This window comes from Canis lupus, chromosome 7 (assembly GCF_048164855.1).
Source record: "Canis lupus baileyi chromosome 7, mCanLup2.hap1, whole genome shotgun sequence".
NCBI classification, from domain to species: Eukaryota; Metazoa; Chordata; class Mammalia; order Carnivora; family Canidae; genus Canis; species Canis lupus.
The window spans coordinates 71137427-71154755 of NC_132844.1; the positions used below are offsets into that span (position 1 = coordinate 71137427).

Genomic DNA, 17329 nt, shown 5'->3' on the forward strand with positions numbered 1-17329 from the left:
TGCGGCCTCCTTTGAGTCCTTCCGTCGGGTCCCGGCCCACTGTCCCGCCCACGTATTCCTGGAAGGGCATCGGCCTCCCTGGCCTTGGGGAGTCCACATCTCAAAGAACAGGTCCCTCATCCATCAAGAAGAAAGGAAGGGGACGTGACCCTGACCTTTCTCCCGCAGCCGGAATCGATTTTCTGGCTGCACACCAACCACACAGGACAACGTGGCCACTCTCGGGCCTGCGCCCTCTCCCAGAGCCACCCACCTTGGACCACCATCCCGCCAAAGCTTTATCTCAGAGAGACCACGGCCATCCCTGCCTAACATGCCCGTCCTGGCTTGCCCAAGGACAAAAGGAGATGCAAGCAGCCTGCGTGTTCTTCACCTACAGATGGGGTGACCTTTCGGCCTGGTCTGCCTGGGTCATCCAGGTTACACCTGCAGTCCCAGTGTAATTATTAATCGTGCCCTATTTCAGTCTCAAAAGTTGAAGAACTACATGCCCCCCCAGTTTGGAGCTCTTACTATGTCCTTGATATGCTCTGTGGTGGCAGGGGAAAGGCGCCAACTCAAGCTGGCTTGAGCCAAAAAGAACTCACTGTGCAGATATAGGGGGACCTCAGAGAACCGGAGCGAGCAGGAAGAGAGGGACTTCACTGACCTTGGAATCTGGGGGGTGGGGAGCACAGCTGCCCTCTCTTGCTCCTCCTCCGAGTCTGCCTGCCCGCCCTCTCCTCTCCCTGCACTGGGCTGCTTGTGCTCCCTGCAACAGGCAGGATGGAACTGCCTCCCGGGTCAGAGTCCTCGGGTTACAGGTCCGGTCCCAGGTCAAGGGAGGTTCCTGGCACGTTCGGTCATGAACCCTGCCCCCGCCCCCCCCCATCCCCATTGATGCCAAAGTCCCCAGGAAGGGACCCAACAGCCACAGCTGGGATGGAGGCCCAGCCCTATTCTGGGAGCTGTTGCCCTAAAGGGTGCAAGGCAGGTAGGGCAGGCAGGAACCACTTTAGGGGGGAGGAAGCAGCTGGGAGGCTCAAAGGAGGGGTGATAGCGGCCAGTGAGAGGTCAGGGCTGCCTGGGGTGGGAGTGAGGGCTCGGAAGTGACCAGGTCCCACCCTGGCTCTGTGAACTGATCCTTGCACCCAGGAGGACTTAGACCTTCTCGCCCTTGGCTCTACCCAGAGAGCACAGGCTACGTGGCTGGAGACCCTGCACGGAAATGCTGGCCGAGCCACCGACCAGCTTGAGGGAGCTGCCATTGGGGGTCCTGATGAGGGAGCTCAGGTCCAGGGCTGGGAGGGAACAAGCAGGGGTGGGATCTCGGGGTGGGGTGGGGTGGGCAATGGCAGCTGCTTCCTTCCTCGTAGTTAACACCCCAGACCCGGGCCGCGTCTCGCCACCGCAGCAGCTGAATCCCCAGCTCTCGTAAATGGCTTTATTGCGCCCCTGCTGACCAGCTCTGGGGAGAGACCTGATGGGCAGCCAAGGGGCCATGGCAGCAACAGCCTTGGGGAGCCTCTGAGACGTGGGTGGAGGCCATAACCTCCCAAGGTTGCATGGCTTCGGAGGGGCTCCACAGGAAAGAACAGGGAGCCGGGAAGTTGGCCTGAGTGGGAACAAACCTGATCGCCTTGCTGGCCCCAGCTCTTCCACCCCACCTCCAAATCCAAATTTCAGACACAATGGGATTACAAGCAGTGCCTCCAAATGGCTTCTCCAGTGCCTCCAGTGCCCCTGGCCTCTGGGCCTTTCATGGTCTCCATCGTCTGCCTCAAGTGCCCTCACCCACCCCCACCCTCTCCGCCTGATCCCTTAGCTTTCAGAACCCAAGTTAGATGTCATCTCCTCCGGGAAGCCTTCCCCTTCTCCCCTCTCCCAGACTGGGTCAGATGCCCCAACTACGTGCCGCACAGGACCAGGCAGCTCCAGTCATTACATGTTTCAGAGGACGGGGACCTGGCCCAGGGCACAGCATGGAGTGAAAGTGCCACAAATTCCTGCTGCACGGTCGGGTGGCAGGCTGCTGAACAGACTTCCATCAAAGCTGATCTCGGCCAATTTCTCTCGCTGGTGTTCTAGGTCAGCCCCGAGACCCAAGGGGGGCCGCCACATGGGGAGAGCTAGGCTGGCAGGTAGGGAGGGCTGGCCCAGTGTATTAATACACACATCACCAAGTCCTTGTACAACTCTGGGCAAGTCCCCTAACCACTGTAAGGAGATCAGGGGCCGGCTCCAAGCAGGAGACCCCAGGACTCACAGCTGCTCGAGGGCAGAGCGGGAAGCACGTGGCCACCAGCCACTCTAACTAAAGCAGAAGAGCCAAGGCATGAGGCTGAGCACGAGCTGTGCCGGAGGCCCCCGCTGGCCACAGTGGGGCAGGGGAGCACCCCACACACAGAGCGGAAGGGAGGCTTCGGCATGATGCCAGAGCCTTAGGGTACAGGCTGCTGGGTCACCAGTCCACTAGGGATGCTCCCAGTGCATTATCTGAGAGAGACACTCTCAAGGGTCATCCAGGCTCTGAGAACTGAAGATGATGCAAACCCTGGCCTCAGAAGCTGGCAAAGGTGGCAGGGGCACTGCTCTCAATCCTTGAGACACACTGACACTTTGCTGCCAGAGGCCTTTATTGTCCAGGGGCCCGGGTACAGCAACAATCCAGGTAATAGCTGGGGGAGGCGGGAGGGTGACCCTCACACCTGGCACCCCTGAGTGCCATACTCCTGGAGGAAGTCACTGAGCTGGGCGCAGGCTGCCCGGTGGCGGGTGCTCTGGCACAGGCGTTTGGAGGGCATCTCCTCAATCCAGCTATTCGAGTCCAGCAGGTACTGGGGGCTGCAGAGGCAAAAAGGCAGTCAGCAGGGGTGGGAGGGTGGGGAGGTGCGAGAGGAGGGCACGGGGCACCTCGTTTCTGACGGGGCAGGTCTGGGTGCTGGGCATCCATTCCCTCATGAGGCATGAGGAGAGCAGGAGACATTGGAGGCCCAGAGAACTCACTCTCCCTTGAGGTCCGAGGTAGCCCCATCCAGACCCATGATCAAATATTCCTTCCCAGGTTCCAAGCGAAGGCGGCAAGAGTCTCGAACCAGGAAGTTTCGGGTCTGACCGACCTTGGCCTTGGTGTCCTTGGCTGAGAGGATGATGTACACAGGAGTAGTCAGAGGGGGGCAGAAGGTCCGGGGTGAGCGGGGGGCCCAGGGCTGGCGTGGAACCTCTCATTTGGCCCTCACCGCTCCTTACGGGGAGGTACAGCCGCTTTTCGAATTATGGACAAGCCCGGAGCTTCCAAGAGGCTTTGAGCTCAGGCCCTGAACTTACACAGTCCAGAGCACCCGGGCCACAAACCCTTGACCTCGGCTCCCTATCCCCCACCCCAGCCACCCGCCCATCCATTCCCCTCATACTGAAATGAATGACTTGGGTGATGCTGGTCTCAAAGAGGCGGAAGGCAGCTCTGCCATCTTCTCGGAGGACCTTAACCTGGAAGCCTGTGGGGGAATTTAAGAGAAGGGAGCACGGGTGTGTTCTGGCTGCGGTCAGGAGCAGGCCCAGGCAGAGACCCTGGCGGCGGCCGCGGAAGACTGACCGTACTGCACTCGGGGGTAGTAGCAGGCGAACCTCATCCTGTAGCCGGCCTCGTCCTGCAGCCCCCGCTCCAGGGCACGACGCTGCCGGGGGCACTTCCCTGCATCAGGGGCCCAGGTGAGACAGCGCAGGCCCTCGCCTCACCGGCTCCCTGCCCTCCCTCCCAGCCCTGGGTCTCACCCTCGGCACACTGGCAGACGTCAGCAGAGCACAACGTGGACAAGAGTTTGCTCTTAGTGGGTGCTCCGTAGAACACAGAACACTTGTGCTCTGGGGAAGAGAGAGGGCGGCTAGAGCTCATGTCCCTCCCCCACCCCCCACCTCATCCCAAGGAGCCGCAGGACATCCTGCCTGCCACGGCATGGCCCCAGCTCCTGATGTCTCACACAGGGACACCTGCTCCCCACCTGCTGAGTGTCCCCAGGTGCTCACCAGGGTTGTAGTAATCATACAGGGCGGCGCTGGCCGGCTGCACGAGCCCCACAGGTACCTCCTGCACTGCTCCAAAGCCCACACACTCCCGAGACGTGGGGACCTGACACAGTGGGGAGGAGAGGTCAGGGCATGCTCTCTGGGCGCTGCGGGCCACTGTGCTGCATCTCCTTGACCTATCTGGTCTTATCTTTAGTATCTTTCACATTCTAGTACCTTCTGGCTGCCAGAATTCTAAAAACTGCTCTGCAAGGTCTCTGCTGACTTCACTGGCAGTCAGTGACGTTGCAGTCTCCAGTGCCCAGGGGCAGTCTCACATCGTGGACACATTGTGCATGAAACTCTCTAAGCTCAGGGTAGCTTCTGGCCGTCCCTGGCTCTCTCTGACCTCATCATGCGTGACCGTTCCTCTTCTTCCTCCCTGGAGGCGCAGTCTGGGGCCTGGGCTCCTCCCGTCCCCTGCATTCCCCTGAGGTCTCAACTGTTCCTTGGCTTTCACCAAAACCTTCCCAGCCGATGAGTCCCAAATTAAACATTCAGCCTCATTCTTGCATTAGGATTGCTGTGAGACCTAGAAGTTCCCCAGACTCCCTCTGCCTGCCCCAAAGCCCGCCCCCTCCCGACAGCCTTGCTTCATCACCAGTGCAACAGGGTCTCCATTTATCTGTCATAACCTAACGGCAGGTGCTGTCACTCGCCCACCTCTGTGACCCTGCAGCTCCTGACCTAGGCCCAGACCCGTCTCCTCACGCCCACACTGGCTCGGTCCTGTCCAGTACCCTGCCACTTTCCCTCCTGAGCTGGGCTGCTTAAGTCAACTCCTCGCCCAGGAATCTTCCTGGCCCCTCATCTTCAACCAAACTCCTTTGCCCAGCTTCTCAGGCTAATGGGGGGTCCAGCCCGTCAGCAGGCACTGGGCAGGGCAGTGGGGGGGTTCCTTGATCCCCAAGTGCCTGGCTTAATGGTGTTACAGTATTAACACATCTTTTTCACATTTTCTCCAAGAGATTACAGTTCACATTCGAAAAAAGTTTGAGGGGGGATCCCTGGGTGGCGCAGCGGTTTAGCGCCTGCCTTTGGCCCAGGGCGCGATCCTGGAGACCTGGGATCGAGTCCCACGTTGGGCTCCCGGTGCATGGAGCCTGCCTGCTTCTCCCTCTGCCTGTGTCTCTGCCTCTCTCTCTCTCTCTCTCTCTGATGTGACTATCATAAATAAATAAAAATTAAAAAAAAAAAAAGTTTGAGGGCCATCAGAGGATGGATGATTGTTTGCTTTAGCCAAATAAAGGCACAAAAAGACAAAAACTCATCCGTGACTGTTATCACTTTCTAACAGGAAATACACTTCAATATCAAAAACAAAACCCCCCAAAATGAGGAAAGTCAAGTAGGAACAAGCAAGGCAGCCCTCAGTTGAGTAAATTCAGCTTTACTGAATGCTGACTGGCACCAGCCCCCAAGCCGCATCCCAACTCGGCCCCCATCGCCTGCCCACCAACAGGGTGACAGGGTGGCCTCCCAGCCTGCACGGAACCCTGCTGCAGCACTCGTCTGTCCTGTCTCCCTGCTCACACCACAGGCTCTCTCCCAGAGTGCTGGCTACTGATCCAGCTGCCCCCTGGGGAACCTTGTCACCCATGCTCACTAAACCCAGTGTCCTCCTTCCCTGGGTTGCCCCTCCCTGCTCACCGAGTCGAAGTACAGCAGGACATGCGGCCCCTCAGTCTCAAAATGACTCACATAACGGTCAGAGAGGGAGGTCAGCTGTGGGGAAGGACAGATGGTCACTGGGAGGTAGCCCTGAGCCCTGCACCAGACAGGGCTCAGCGGCTAAGATCAGGGACAGAGCAGGCTCCCGAGCGCACAGCGCTTTCACCACCCCCCACTGCCCCCAAGATGCTGACCACACCTTCTCCAGGTCGGCACGCAGGGCGCTGAATCCACTCAGGAGGGTGATGTCCGCAATGGCCATGCCTGACAGCCCCACCTTGCCGTTGCGCCTGCAGAGCAACACGACCGGGGCCCACATGCCCTGGCTGGTGGATGCAGCCTCCATCTCCCGGCCTCTGCTTCCCAGCCTCCGCCTCCTGGCCCAGCGATGCCCCTGTGCCAGTGCAGCCCCAGTGCTCACCAGATGCACACAGTGTACTGTACTCTGGATTCCTCCTCCTCAGGCGCCTTGGGGGCCTCCCGCCTGCGGCGGTTCCGCCGCCTCTCAAACAGTTCCAGGGGTGTCACGGTCTGGGAACTGGCGTCCGGGTCGTCCTTAGCTGGAACCTCCTCATACACGTAGTCCTCGTAGTCCTCGTTGGCCTCCCCTGCACAGCGATGGTGATGATGTCATGACTTGGCACTCGGCCCTGGCCCCCTCAGGGCCCTAGGCCTCCGACCCCAACACTCACTTGTGTATTCAACATGACCCACAACCGAAACTTCAATCTGAAGATCCTCACAGGTCGTGTTCTTCAGGTCCAGGACGTTGTAGGTACGAAGGATCTAGCTCAACAAGGGGTGAGAACAGGGCACGTTTGGAGCACAGACCTTTTCCGGGGCCACACCTGGGGCATCTCCTGGACTGAGGGAGTCCGGGCTTTGGGCCCCTCTCCTCCCTCCTGACCAGTCTATAAATACAGATGGCCCAGGTCTGGGGTTAGCCAGTGAGACAGGAGGCAGGGGCCTGCCCTCAGGAGCAAGTGCTCTCCAGGGGGCATAAAAGAGGCTGGGATGGAAAGCTCCAAGAAGGCTTCTGGCCCAAGCTTCCAGGAGAAGAACAAGTCTGTCACTCGGGAAGAAGGAGGGAAGGACATTCAAGGCAAGGAGATCTGTGTAGATGAGCGGATCTGTCTGGTCAGGGAAGTGGGCAGACGCTTGATCGTGCAGGTGGAAGAGTCTGGCTTTTCTCCAAGGCTAGTCTGACTAGTGTTTTCAGAAGGTTGATACCCCTGCCACGTGCACAATGGGTAAGAGGCGAGAGATTTGGGGGTAGGGAGAAGTTCCAAAACCATCTAACAGAGTCCAGGAAACAAGTGACAGGGCCCTGGGCAGCAGGGCAGTAGAGGAGGAGATGCCAGGGTCATAAGGAAGGGCTGGGGTAGGGACACTAAGGTGGCCTCTAGAGCGGTGCCTGGGATCCCGTAGGGAAGGGGCCCCATCAGCCAGGTGAGGGCACACAGGAGGAAGAAGGGGTTGGGGTGGCACTGTGGTGGAGGTGCCAGGAGACACACGGGGCCTGTGGCTCAGGGGAGAGCCCTGGGTGTGTACACCATCAGCCTTGATGGGGGCTGCCCACCCCAGGGGGGCTCCCTCCTTCCTTGACCATGACCTCTGCCCTCAGGCCTCCCTCTCAAGACCATGGCCACCCCTGGCCAGGACCCAGGTGTTCACGGCCGTTGGCTCTCACCTTCAGGATCCCTTTGCTGTTGCCTCCCACTTTCACATTAATCTTGCTGCCCAAGGAAAACTTGCAGGAACAGAGAAGGCAAAGAGATGTCAGGAAGGCACACAGGACACCTCCTCCCCGAACACACCCTCTCCTCTTCTGTGACCCCAAACTCATGAGGTTTACTCCTCCACGTCCACTACCTCACTTCAGCCTCCTAAAAGCCCTGTTGGGTAGACTCTGCATATGTTACTCTTGAGATAAGATAAATGAAGCTCAGAGATTAGGTGACTTTCTCTAGGTCACTCAGCAAGTATCTTCCCACAAGGATATCAGGACAAGCTCCCATGGGGATTACACAGGGCTGGGGGTGGGAGGGTGACAGCTTCTGGCCTGGCCACAGTAGGGTTGGCGGGGGCATGGCAAGCCAGGTGAGGGAGTGGCTCACCTGCAGCTCCTCCTCCAGCCCCTGCACTTGGTGGTTGTTCAGCTGCAGCTCATGGGACTTGAACCCACTGCGGCCTATGGAGCTAAGGGTCACATTGAGCTCCCTCTCTTTGGTGGTGTGGGAAACAATCCAGTATGCAGACAGAGCATCCAAAGCTATCACCGTGTCCTGGGGAGGTGAGCCGGCGCTCAGGCACTCTGTCTCAAGACCACCCACCCCCGGAGCCCCCGGGCAGCTCCTACCTGGGTGCTACGGAACCCGCCTTGGAAACCGCCCTGGTGGGTAAGCCAGGCTGCAGCGTGGTCAGCCATCTCTGACTTGCCCTCCCGAAGCAGTAGGTCAAGCAGGGCGTAGGCAGTGGTTTCAATCCACACAGCTGGGGCCTGGGGCACAGGGTCTGTTGGGCCTTGAGGAACCAGGGTAGGTGGGATGACGTTGCCCTGAGAACCAGGGACTGAGCCCCAGTACAGGTTATCTGGAAGTGCAGAGACCGATGGGTGAATGGGGGGCGGGCCCTAGTTGCCTGGCCCTCTGATGCTCCCCCAATTATCTCTGCTCATGCTTCCATTCCTCCTTAAGATCTTCATTCAATTTCTCCCTTTGGGCACACTCAGGGGTCCTGGGGTCCCCCATGGCCCAGGCTCATTGCCAGGATCCCCGTAGCTCTCACCCCCAGCCTTCTGGGCCATGGCCAGGAGGTTGCGGTGGGCAACCTCCTGCAGGTCCTCAGGAGCCTTGCTGAGAGTCAGGGCATAGGCCGTGATGGCAGCTGCATGAGCACCCAGGGTCCCAACACTTGCCTTCTCCCCCAAGAACAAGTTTGCTCTTAAGATGGAGGTTTCCTAGGACAAAGTGGGGAGGAAGGTCAGGGAGCTGGACACCCAGCTTCCTGGGGAGAAAGCAGGGGGAGGGGGGAGGGGGGTAGCTGGGGATCAGGAAAGGGCAGACACCCGGGTACACTTACCACTTTCTGTTTCAACTGCTCTGCAGCGTCATCCTGGAAGATGGCCAGCCCGTGCTGAAGGGCGATGACTACAAAGGCTGTGAGTGCTACAGTCTCATCGTCTCCCACCAGGCCCCCCTAGTTGAAGGGGGCAGAAAAGATGTCAGCCAAGAGTGGGGAAGGAGGCAGGCGGGTGGGAACAGGAAGGGCCCTCCCACCTGGGATCCTCTGACTGGCCTCAGCCCCGAACCTGCATGCCCCTGTGTAAGACCGGGCAAGGGTCCTGGAATGAACCGTCCGCCTGCTGCTGGGACAGCAGCCACTTGGCTGTCTCCTGCAGCTTTTCAGGTGAGCCGCCCACCTGCTCCTGAGCCAGACTCAGTACCTTCAGCACAAAGGCCGTCAGCCTGGTGGGGAGAGCAAGATGGCTGGGGACAGTGCCTGGTCCCCACAGGGGACACATCCCTGCTCACCCAGGCACCGGTTACCCACCCTCCCACTGTACCTGGCTCTGCACCCCACCCTACCCCCAGCCCCTCTCAGAGACCTGGAAACACTCCCAACCTCACCAGGTACTGCTATCTCGATGTAACCAAGCCCCGTAGGAACCATTCGTTTTACGAAACTGCTGGATCCGCATGTAACCTTGAGGACAAGAGGCAGCTGCTGAGGTGACACTCACTCCCCACCACAGGTGCCCGGGGCCACGCTCCCCAATCCCTACAGGCGCCCCCTCCTGTTCCCTCCAGCAAGCTGGGCCACCCCCTGCCTCTAACTGTCGCCTCCCAGCCCCATGCCTACTCGCCCTGTGCCTGGCACCTTTCTGGATCAGATCCACAGCATGGTCCTTTGTCTCGGGAGGCAGTGTGCTCCACTGCTCCGTCTTGTCCAGGTAGCGGGAAGCAGCCAATGTAGGAGCCAAGTAGATCATGGTTTGTTCTCCACAGCCCTGGGGAAGCCTCAGGAGGGAGGCCAGGCCTCCCGGCGACAAGACCCCCTTAGAGCCCCAAGTGTCCAAGGGATGTGAGGCTAGAGGGGAAATGGAGGGGCAAGGGTCAGCGAGCAGGTCTGGGGACCCAGGGGATCTAACAGGGGTCTGTGGGCTTCACATGAATCTGAGGCTGCCCTGGGGACAGACTGGAGGGCACTCCCACCTGTAACCCTGACAAGGCTGCTGAAATCTCCATCTGGGATGATATTGGGGTCAGAGCTGCCGGGAATCTCCAAGGTCCGGGCTCGGTGGTCTGGGGGAATGGGGGAAGTTGGCAATCTGTTTGGCGGCCCACATCTCCCAATCAGGACACTGGTGGCCAGAGGCAGGGGGCCACTCACCCAGGGGATTGAGTTCATAGACAATCTCCTCCGTGTGGATGGCCCCTTCTTTCTGTCTCAGGGGAAATGCAGCTATGAGAGGTCACACAGCACTATGACCTGCCCCTCCCACTGCACACCCCCTGGGACTTGGGAGTCTGAATCTCAGGGACAGAGTGGGATTAGAATTGTAGAAGACAATCAGACCAAGGTATTCAGGGGCCTCTGGCCTGGCCGGCAGAGAGGGTATAGAGGGTTTGAGGGGCGAGGAGAAAATGTATATCTGGGAGCTTAGGGACCTGGACTCAGGACTGCTCCATTCACCTGAATTTGTAGAACCTTAGACACCGCATCCCCCACGGGGAAATCCCAGGACCCTCGAGCCACCACCTTCAGGGATACAGCTGTCGCCGCCGTGGGCACCACAGAGAAGCTGACAGGCCGGGCAGAGCCTGCGGGCACCAGGACACTCTGGGCCAGCCCTCCGCCTCCAGCCAGGCACAGCCCCTCCACTGGGGACACGTGGACGCTCACCTGGGTGCAGGAAGACGGGGATGGCCAGAGCCCCCACCCAGCTGGGCTCCCCACACTTCACCCACGCTAGCTCCCACCCACTCCCTGGAAGCTCAGGCTTCTCCAGGGCCTCACGGTCAGATTGTCTTTCAGGTAGTTGTAGAGGACAGGCCGCAGCTCAAGCTGCTCAAAGCGGCGGATGGAGACGGGCAGGCGGAGGTGCAAGTGAAACTCACGGAACACTTGGATCTGGACTGGTGTAGCCACACACAGGCCTGGCAGATGGGGGGCGGTGAGGCAGGGGGCGCAGAGACCAGAGGCCACAGGGTCCCAGAGGTGACCCAGTTCTGCCCTACTCCCCGTCCCCCACTGCCACTTCCTAGTCTCTGGGCCCCAGCACACACCGACACAGACGTCCCCAGGAGTTTGCCCCCAGCCCCATGCTAAGAGCAGAGGGCTACATGGGGAGCTTGGGTCCAGGGGAGAGAGACGGGGGAGCACCGAGGTCTAGGCAGGGCCATGTCACCTGTGCTTTCAGACAAGCTCACACCATGGATCTCCCACGTGGTCAGAGAGTCAGGGAGCATCGGTGACAATCTGCGGAGGGAAAGGCGAGAAGCCCTGTCACACCCTGGGCTAGCCCCAGACAAGAGCCCAGAGATAAGGCCAAGCCCACCACACCCCCTCACTGGCGGATGCGGTCCACTTTTTCCAGTGTCCAGAGCCAGTTCTCTGGGAAGAAGCTGCGCACGGGAATGTCATCTTCATCGATCAGGTCCTCCTCCTGCAGGACCTCCAGAGCTAGGAGACCATAGTGGAGGGCAATGAGGAGGGGGGCCATTCTGCCCTTCCAGAGGGCTGCCTGCCTGCCCCCCAGCACCACCCAGGGCCTCACCTCGGGCAAGGCCCACCTGGCCTCTGGAGCGGGACTTCTTGCGCAGATCCTCAGCAAACTGGCAGCAGGACAGGAAGGGCCCCTGGCAGGCTGGGTGCCGCACTCGAGCCACCCGCTGCTCGCAGGAGCGTACCATGGGCAGCCTCGTCAGCCCATCCTGGCAGCAGCGCCTGGCTACTGGGGAAGCATACTGGCCCACTGCAGGGCGAGGCGAGGGTAAGCACAGGGGAACCAAATGGAGACACATCTCATTTCCTACCCTGACGTCTAGATACACGACGGCTCATCCTGAGAGACCAGAAACTTGGGTGAGGCCAGTGGAGAGAGCCTCCATCCATCCCCAACCCCAGAACTTGGGTTTCTGGCCCCAAATACCATTTACAAGGCCCACCCAGGAGTGGAGCTGCCAAGAGGCAGACCCGTCACCCCAACCCTTGGGCCTAGTGGAGAGCTACACAGGCACCCACAACTCACACTTCTCATGAATCGCCTTTTGGAAGTTCACGTTTCTCTTATTCCGGGAGAGCTTTCCTTTTTTGGGACAGCTCAGACCTGGTGAAAAGCAGGACGCAGTCAAGCAGAGGGTCCATAGCCTCCCACTTCCCTTCCTTGCTCCCTTCCTATGCACTGACCCTCCTCCCATCTTATGCCCCCAGACCCCTCCTCCTTCCTGATCTTCCCGTCACCCAACCCCCCTTCCTCCTCTGTTCTCACTCTTTCTGGCCGAGGTCAACAGGTCTCCATCAGAAAAGGCCAGACCAGCTGCCTCAAACACCTGAAGAGCATTGTCTCCACCTCCAGGACCACAGCCAAGGTCATAGCTGTTCATAACTTGGAAGACCTGGCAAGAAAAGGCCGGCATGTTGCAGACAAGTTGAGGGGCCAGATCGGCCACTCAGCTCCAGGTGAGAAGGCAGGGTTTGGGCAATCCTAAAAGACATACGGAGAATGGGGAAATATAGACCACAGGAGTCTAGATCTGAGGGAGGCCTCGGGGGGAGCCTGCGTGAGATCTCGGGGTTGGGTCCAGGGCTCAGGACAGCAGGACAATGAGCGAAAAAGGGGAGATGGGCCGGGGAAAACTGAGGTCTTGACAAACCTTGTCCATGTTGAGGGGTTTGTGGGACTTCCCACCCACAGCATACAGAGCCATGTCCATGGCTCCTAGTGCCACCAGGGCTGGAGAATCTGTTTGCAGGTGGAGCTTTACGGTCTCCCCAGGATGATAGTCCTTGTTGCTGCCCACATTCAGCTCCAGCTGGCAGAGGCAGGAGGTGGCAGTCAGAGTGGGGAGAGCTTCTTTCAGCCCCACGCCTCCTCAGTGTACCCGCTCGCAATCTCTCTTCTTTCTCTCTCGATCCCCTAACACACCGCCCCTCCCGATGCCAGTTACCTTGCCCTCACAGGCCCCTGCCTGGATGTCTACCCGCAGGGAGTTGGCCACTGGAATGCCCCCATGATAGTAGAAGGCCACAAAGTAGAAGGAGGGTGCCAACTGATGGTCCACAAACACGGAGACTGAGGTCAGGTCCCTCCTGGGCTCCCGATTCATAGACACAATCCGGCCCCGGGACAGGATCTGGGGCAAGGATGGTTTCCTCTTTACTGCATGCACATCCCCAATCCCAAAACCGTTCCCTCCGTGCCCAGGGCTCCTTCCCGCCTGAGACAATCCCTGCACCCTGCCCTGCTCAACAACCGGTCAAGGCGCACCATGTAGTAGTAATGAGAGAAGCTGTCCCCGCTGACACCCACAGCTCGCAGGTTCAGGTTGAGAGTGTCCTCGACACGAGGGGGTCGAGGATCTGGCCGCTCAATGGACAGAAACCTAGAACTTCCTGAGGGCGGGGCTCTCACAGTGAGCCTGGCTACAGCAGGGTGAGGGGAGCCTGCAGACACCTGGAAAGAGGGACAGGGCAGGGCTAGGGTCAGTGGCAAAGACCCCAGGACCCAGCTTCTTTCCCAAGCCCAGGACAGGGGGGTAGCCAGGGTAGCCCCTGGCTTTCCAGAAGCCAGCCAGCCTTTCTTTCCTTCTCCAATCCTGTCCCGCAAGCGGATATCCTACCAAGAGCTGCACTTCTGAAGTGGACTGAGAGACAATGATGGGAATGGTGACTTGGCCGCTCCCATCTGTGTTTTGTTCAAGCTCCTGGATTCTAGGAGCAGATCTAGCAGAAGACAACGTGGCTGAAACTTTGACAGGAATACCAGAGGCTGGGGAACCAGATACGTCTCGGACCAGGGCCTGGGGGCAGGGAGGAGGGCCAGATAAAAGAGACTGCTCAGTGAGGCCATGTGCCCTTTTGACAACACCCCACCCTCCCATCCTCTCCTCCAGAAGAAACCTGCAGCAGAAAGGGGGCCCCAGGCACAAAGTGTCGCTTGGTGTTGCTAAGATCCAAGGAGAAGGGAGATGACACAAAACGCCAAGATGTGAGCTCTGCTTCCTCCATCTCTCCTCCTGCAAGAGATGGGGCAGAGAGAGGTGGAGGACAGAGAGCCCCAGAAGGATGAGCAGGAGAGTGAGGGGGAATGCAGCTCAAGCGTTTCTTGCTCACAAGACAGTGAGCTGCTCAGGGCATGGGCCGTCCTGTATTCATCTCTGTTTGCTGAGGCCCACACAGGACCCAGCACACAGATGGTATGTAACGTGTCTGCCAGATGGACGGGGGTTGGGGGTGGGGGTGGGGTGAAGGGAAAAAGAAAACTGAGATGGAAGCAGGAGTACCTTCTCCTGAAACCACCCAGAAACACAGCTGGGGAGAGACAGTCTCCTGGGTCTTTTCTGGCTTTGGGCACAAGACACAAGACACAAGGGTAAGAAGAGCAGGGAATCATGTCGATGCTGGAGAACAGAGGGTCAGCTCGAAGGTCAGGGGTTGGGGGCAGGGGTTACAATAAGGGAAGCCCCTCACCTGGAGACTCAATGATGGCAGCTGCAACATAGAGGTGCAGCCCAGGGAGGTCAGCAGCATTAACGTTAAGCTTCTCCAGGGCACCTCGAACCTCAGCCTTTGAGAGGGAAATGTGGCACTGGCCATCCACCAGCTGGGGCATAGAAGAAAACAGGGCCTAGGGTGAGATTTGTCTCCCTCCTGCCCTTCCCCACAGAGGGCAGGACCCTCCTGCCCACCCCCCCAGACCCCCTTCCCTTTCCCTCTCCTCCCCTCCCCTCCACCCTCCCACACTCCCCACACCCTCCTTCCTACCTTAGTCTGACTCTCCAGCCCCCGAAGGAAAGTCTTATCACCATTCTCATTCAGGAGCCCAAAGCGCACATATGCTACCCCTTGCACCGGCTTCCCATAGATGTACCTGCCGCCGCAGAGAGAGTGGGAAGAGGGTTAGTTTAGGAAATAACACCCATGTCTCAGGGTGGGGGTGGGGGTGGCACTAGGGCAAGAGGAACCAGGGCTTCACAGCTCCTTCAGACTTGATGGGGAACCCTGCGTGCCCCACGCAGGAGATGGGAGAGTTACCTGGCCTGGACGTCTAATTGGATCTCATCAAGAAAGCCAGGCACTGCCAAGATGTAGGGCTTTCCAGGAACAATCTTCACCTCGAAGTTGGGAAGGACTGACTCAGGGTGAAGGGGTGGCAGGTCAGACTCCAGTGAAAGGACCCTCTGAAAACTTCCCTCCCTTCAGGGCTATGGCACCCACACCTCCCTGCCCTGCCCTGTCCCCAGACCTCCCCTTCTCTCCGTTTCTCCTTGAGGAAAGGAGAGGCTTGTCTCTCGCGTCTCCAGCTCTCACCATATTTCTTCACCTCAAACTGGGTGCTGCTGTTCGAGTCTCGGCTATCTGAGAACCGGGCTGAGATCCTCCATGTCCCTGGCCTACAGATGGGGGAGGGACTCAGCCCACTTGTGCAGGAGGCCAGAGGCCTGGCTCCCAGGAAGAGGGCTGACTTGGAGGGGAGCCCAGAACTGTGAGAGGAGGTTTGAGCTCTGACAGGGCGCTGGAGGCAGAGAGCCAATGAAGATGGGGATGGCGGGGCGGTCGCCAGGCCGGGGCGGGGCGGGGGGGGGGGGGATGCACTCACTCTGAGATATCGGGAATCATGAAGTCATCCTGGAAGATGGAGGAAACGCGCACTTCCCTCTTCCGCACACGGAGGCCATGGGAGTTCTGCGGTGGGAGTAGAAGTGGTCACGGGTGGGAGGGCAGATCAGCAGCCCTCCTGGTCAAGGTCAGAAGTCAGGAACTCACCTCTACTGTGACCGTCAGGGTGTCAGTGGATGGGCGCATCTTTTGATCCAGAGCGAAGATCCGATATCGAACTGGGAGAGAAGGGCAGGAGGTGAGCAGGAATCCATTGGCAAAGGGTGGGCCTCAGCCCTCACTGCTCCCAGCCAGTGAGAGGAGGACAACAAATATTTGCCAAGCAGCCTTCCTGTGTAGCACATTCAGGCTCTTACTTACAGGTGCCAAACATGCCCTGGGCAGGCTGGGAGAGCCAGAGGCAGAGGCCCAGGGCTTGACTCACCCCGCTGGCCAGGGTTATAAACAGGCTGGTCAGTCTGCAGAAAGAGGTGCCCTCGGCGAGAGGAGAAAAGAAGGTTGACGCCCTGAACATCTATCTTTCTGGACAGAAAGTTCTTCAGCCATGCTGACTGGGCCACCAGCTGGACCTCGGGGCCACTGAGGAGGCGGTAGAGGCCACAGTTCTCTGCTTCTTCTGGGGAGATCTTTCGTGATAGGGAGAGGGAGCAGGTCAGAGACAGGGCAGAAGGAAAAAGTCAGAGATGGAGACAGAAACAGGAAAGGCAGCCATGCAAGGTGTGGCAGGGGGAGCCTAGCGAGAGCACAAAACGCTGACCAGAGGGGAGCAGGATGAGAGTTGCTAAGAAGCCATAGAGGGGAGTGGAGGCTAGTTACCTGGAGGCTAAGGAGCACGAAGTCTTTTTCTGAGCTGAGGGTAAAGTCAGCCTTTGTGGAGCAGAGGGCATTCAGGTTGGATGGGTTTCTCAGAAACACTGATCCTGCCACCACCTGTCCCCGGGGAACATCCTGGAGCTGCACCCCCACTGACAGGGGGACCCCCAGGTGAACCACAGAAGGCGAAAACAGGAGCAACCTAGGGAGAGCAGGAAGGGTTGGTGTTCAGCATCCCCCAGGCCCCTCTGTCCCCCCGTCCTCAGTTAGGTCCCCTACGCCTGCTCTCCCGCCACCAGCCCTGTCCTCCTCAAGCACTGGTGTCCTTCCTTCCCGACCTGGGCTTCTGCAGGGATAGGGCAAAGAAACTGGCCATCCAGGCCAGTCCCCAGAGGAGCCTCATGGCTGGAGGACCCAAGAGGGATCAGACCAGTCTGTCTGCCTGCTCCTCTCTGGTCAAGCCCGGGCTCTGAGCAGATTTGACTCTGGACCTTGCTCCTCCCCTGGCCCCGCTAAGCTGGGAAACCATGTGACAGGCAAGAAATGCAACTGGCCCCAAGCCCGGTGTTTAGCAGGGTCAGGGGGAGGAGGGACAACCCCCGACACCTGGGTCTCTGAAGGCATCTGAGGAAATCATGGCTCCGAGTCCTGTCCTTCCACGTTAACCCTCTCATCCCAGTGCCCTGGGCAGCCGCTATATTGGGTGTACCTGGGTGTACAGGTATACACATACGCACGCATGGGCGTAGGAGTCCAGTGTGGCTCAGTACATGGTTGGAGATACATGGCTTCCTTGGTAAAAATCCTAACAAAACAAAATACCAGACACTTGTCTCTAACTACAACCCCCACAAAACCTGAACGACACCAGGCCTTCGTTCTGTGTAGGCCCCAACACAAATTCCATGGCTGAGGACACAGGGCATACCCTTACTACCCTGCAGGGAGAATGGACCCC

General features: G+C 59.0%; 1 protein-coding gene across 1 annotated transcript; it reads right to left on the bottom strand.

Moving 5' to 3' along the window:
* Positions 1-2597: 2597 nt before the first annotated feature.
* On the bottom strand, positions 2598-16868 carry C4A (complement C4A (Chido/Rodgers blood group)). Its single transcript, XM_072833621.1, has 41 exons — positions 16710-16868; positions 16375-16573; positions 15983-16184; positions 15706-15776; positions 15539-15624; positions 15250-15332; positions 14974-15070; positions 14704-14809; positions 14410-14542; positions 13840-13955; positions 13560-13739; positions 13208-13393; positions 12888-13073; positions 12594-12752; positions 12209-12335; positions 11969-12046; positions 11495-11692; positions 11289-11400; positions 11126-11196; positions 10735-10874; positions 10411-10620; positions 10108-10159; positions 9930-10019; positions 9595-9804; positions 9345-9420; positions 9026-9182; positions 8797-8913; positions 8503-8674; positions 8075-8307; positions 7833-8000; positions 7406-7465; positions 6408-6501; positions 6137-6323; positions 5915-6005; positions 5695-5769; positions 4006-4108; positions 3754-3843; positions 3575-3673; positions 3393-3476; positions 2986-3118; positions 2598-2823 (listed from the first exon to the last, which is right to left on the bottom strand). The coding sequence occupies exons 1-41, from the start codon at positions 16772-16774 to the stop codon at positions 2682-2684; spliced, it is 5238 nt and encodes a 1745-aa protein (XP_072689722.1). The 5' UTR covers positions 16775-16868; the 3' UTR covers positions 2598-2681.
* Positions 16869-17329: the final 461 nt, after the last annotated feature.

Bases quoted from the DNA above. Each gene is read 5' to 3' on its own strand.
- C4A (XM_072833621.1), bottom strand. From the start codon at position 16,774: ATGAGGCTCCTCTGGGGACTGGCCTGGATGGCCAGTTTCTTTGCCCTA. The intron at 16,574-16,709 runs GTCGGGAAGGAA...TGCTCTCCCTAG, and splicing joins CTATCCCTGCAGAAGCCCAG to GTTGCTCCTGTTTTCGCCTT. The intron at 11,401-11,494 runs GTGAGGCCCTGG...ATGGTCTCCTAG, and splicing joins CCAGGTGGGCCTTGCCCGAG to CTCTGGAGGTCCTGCAGGAG.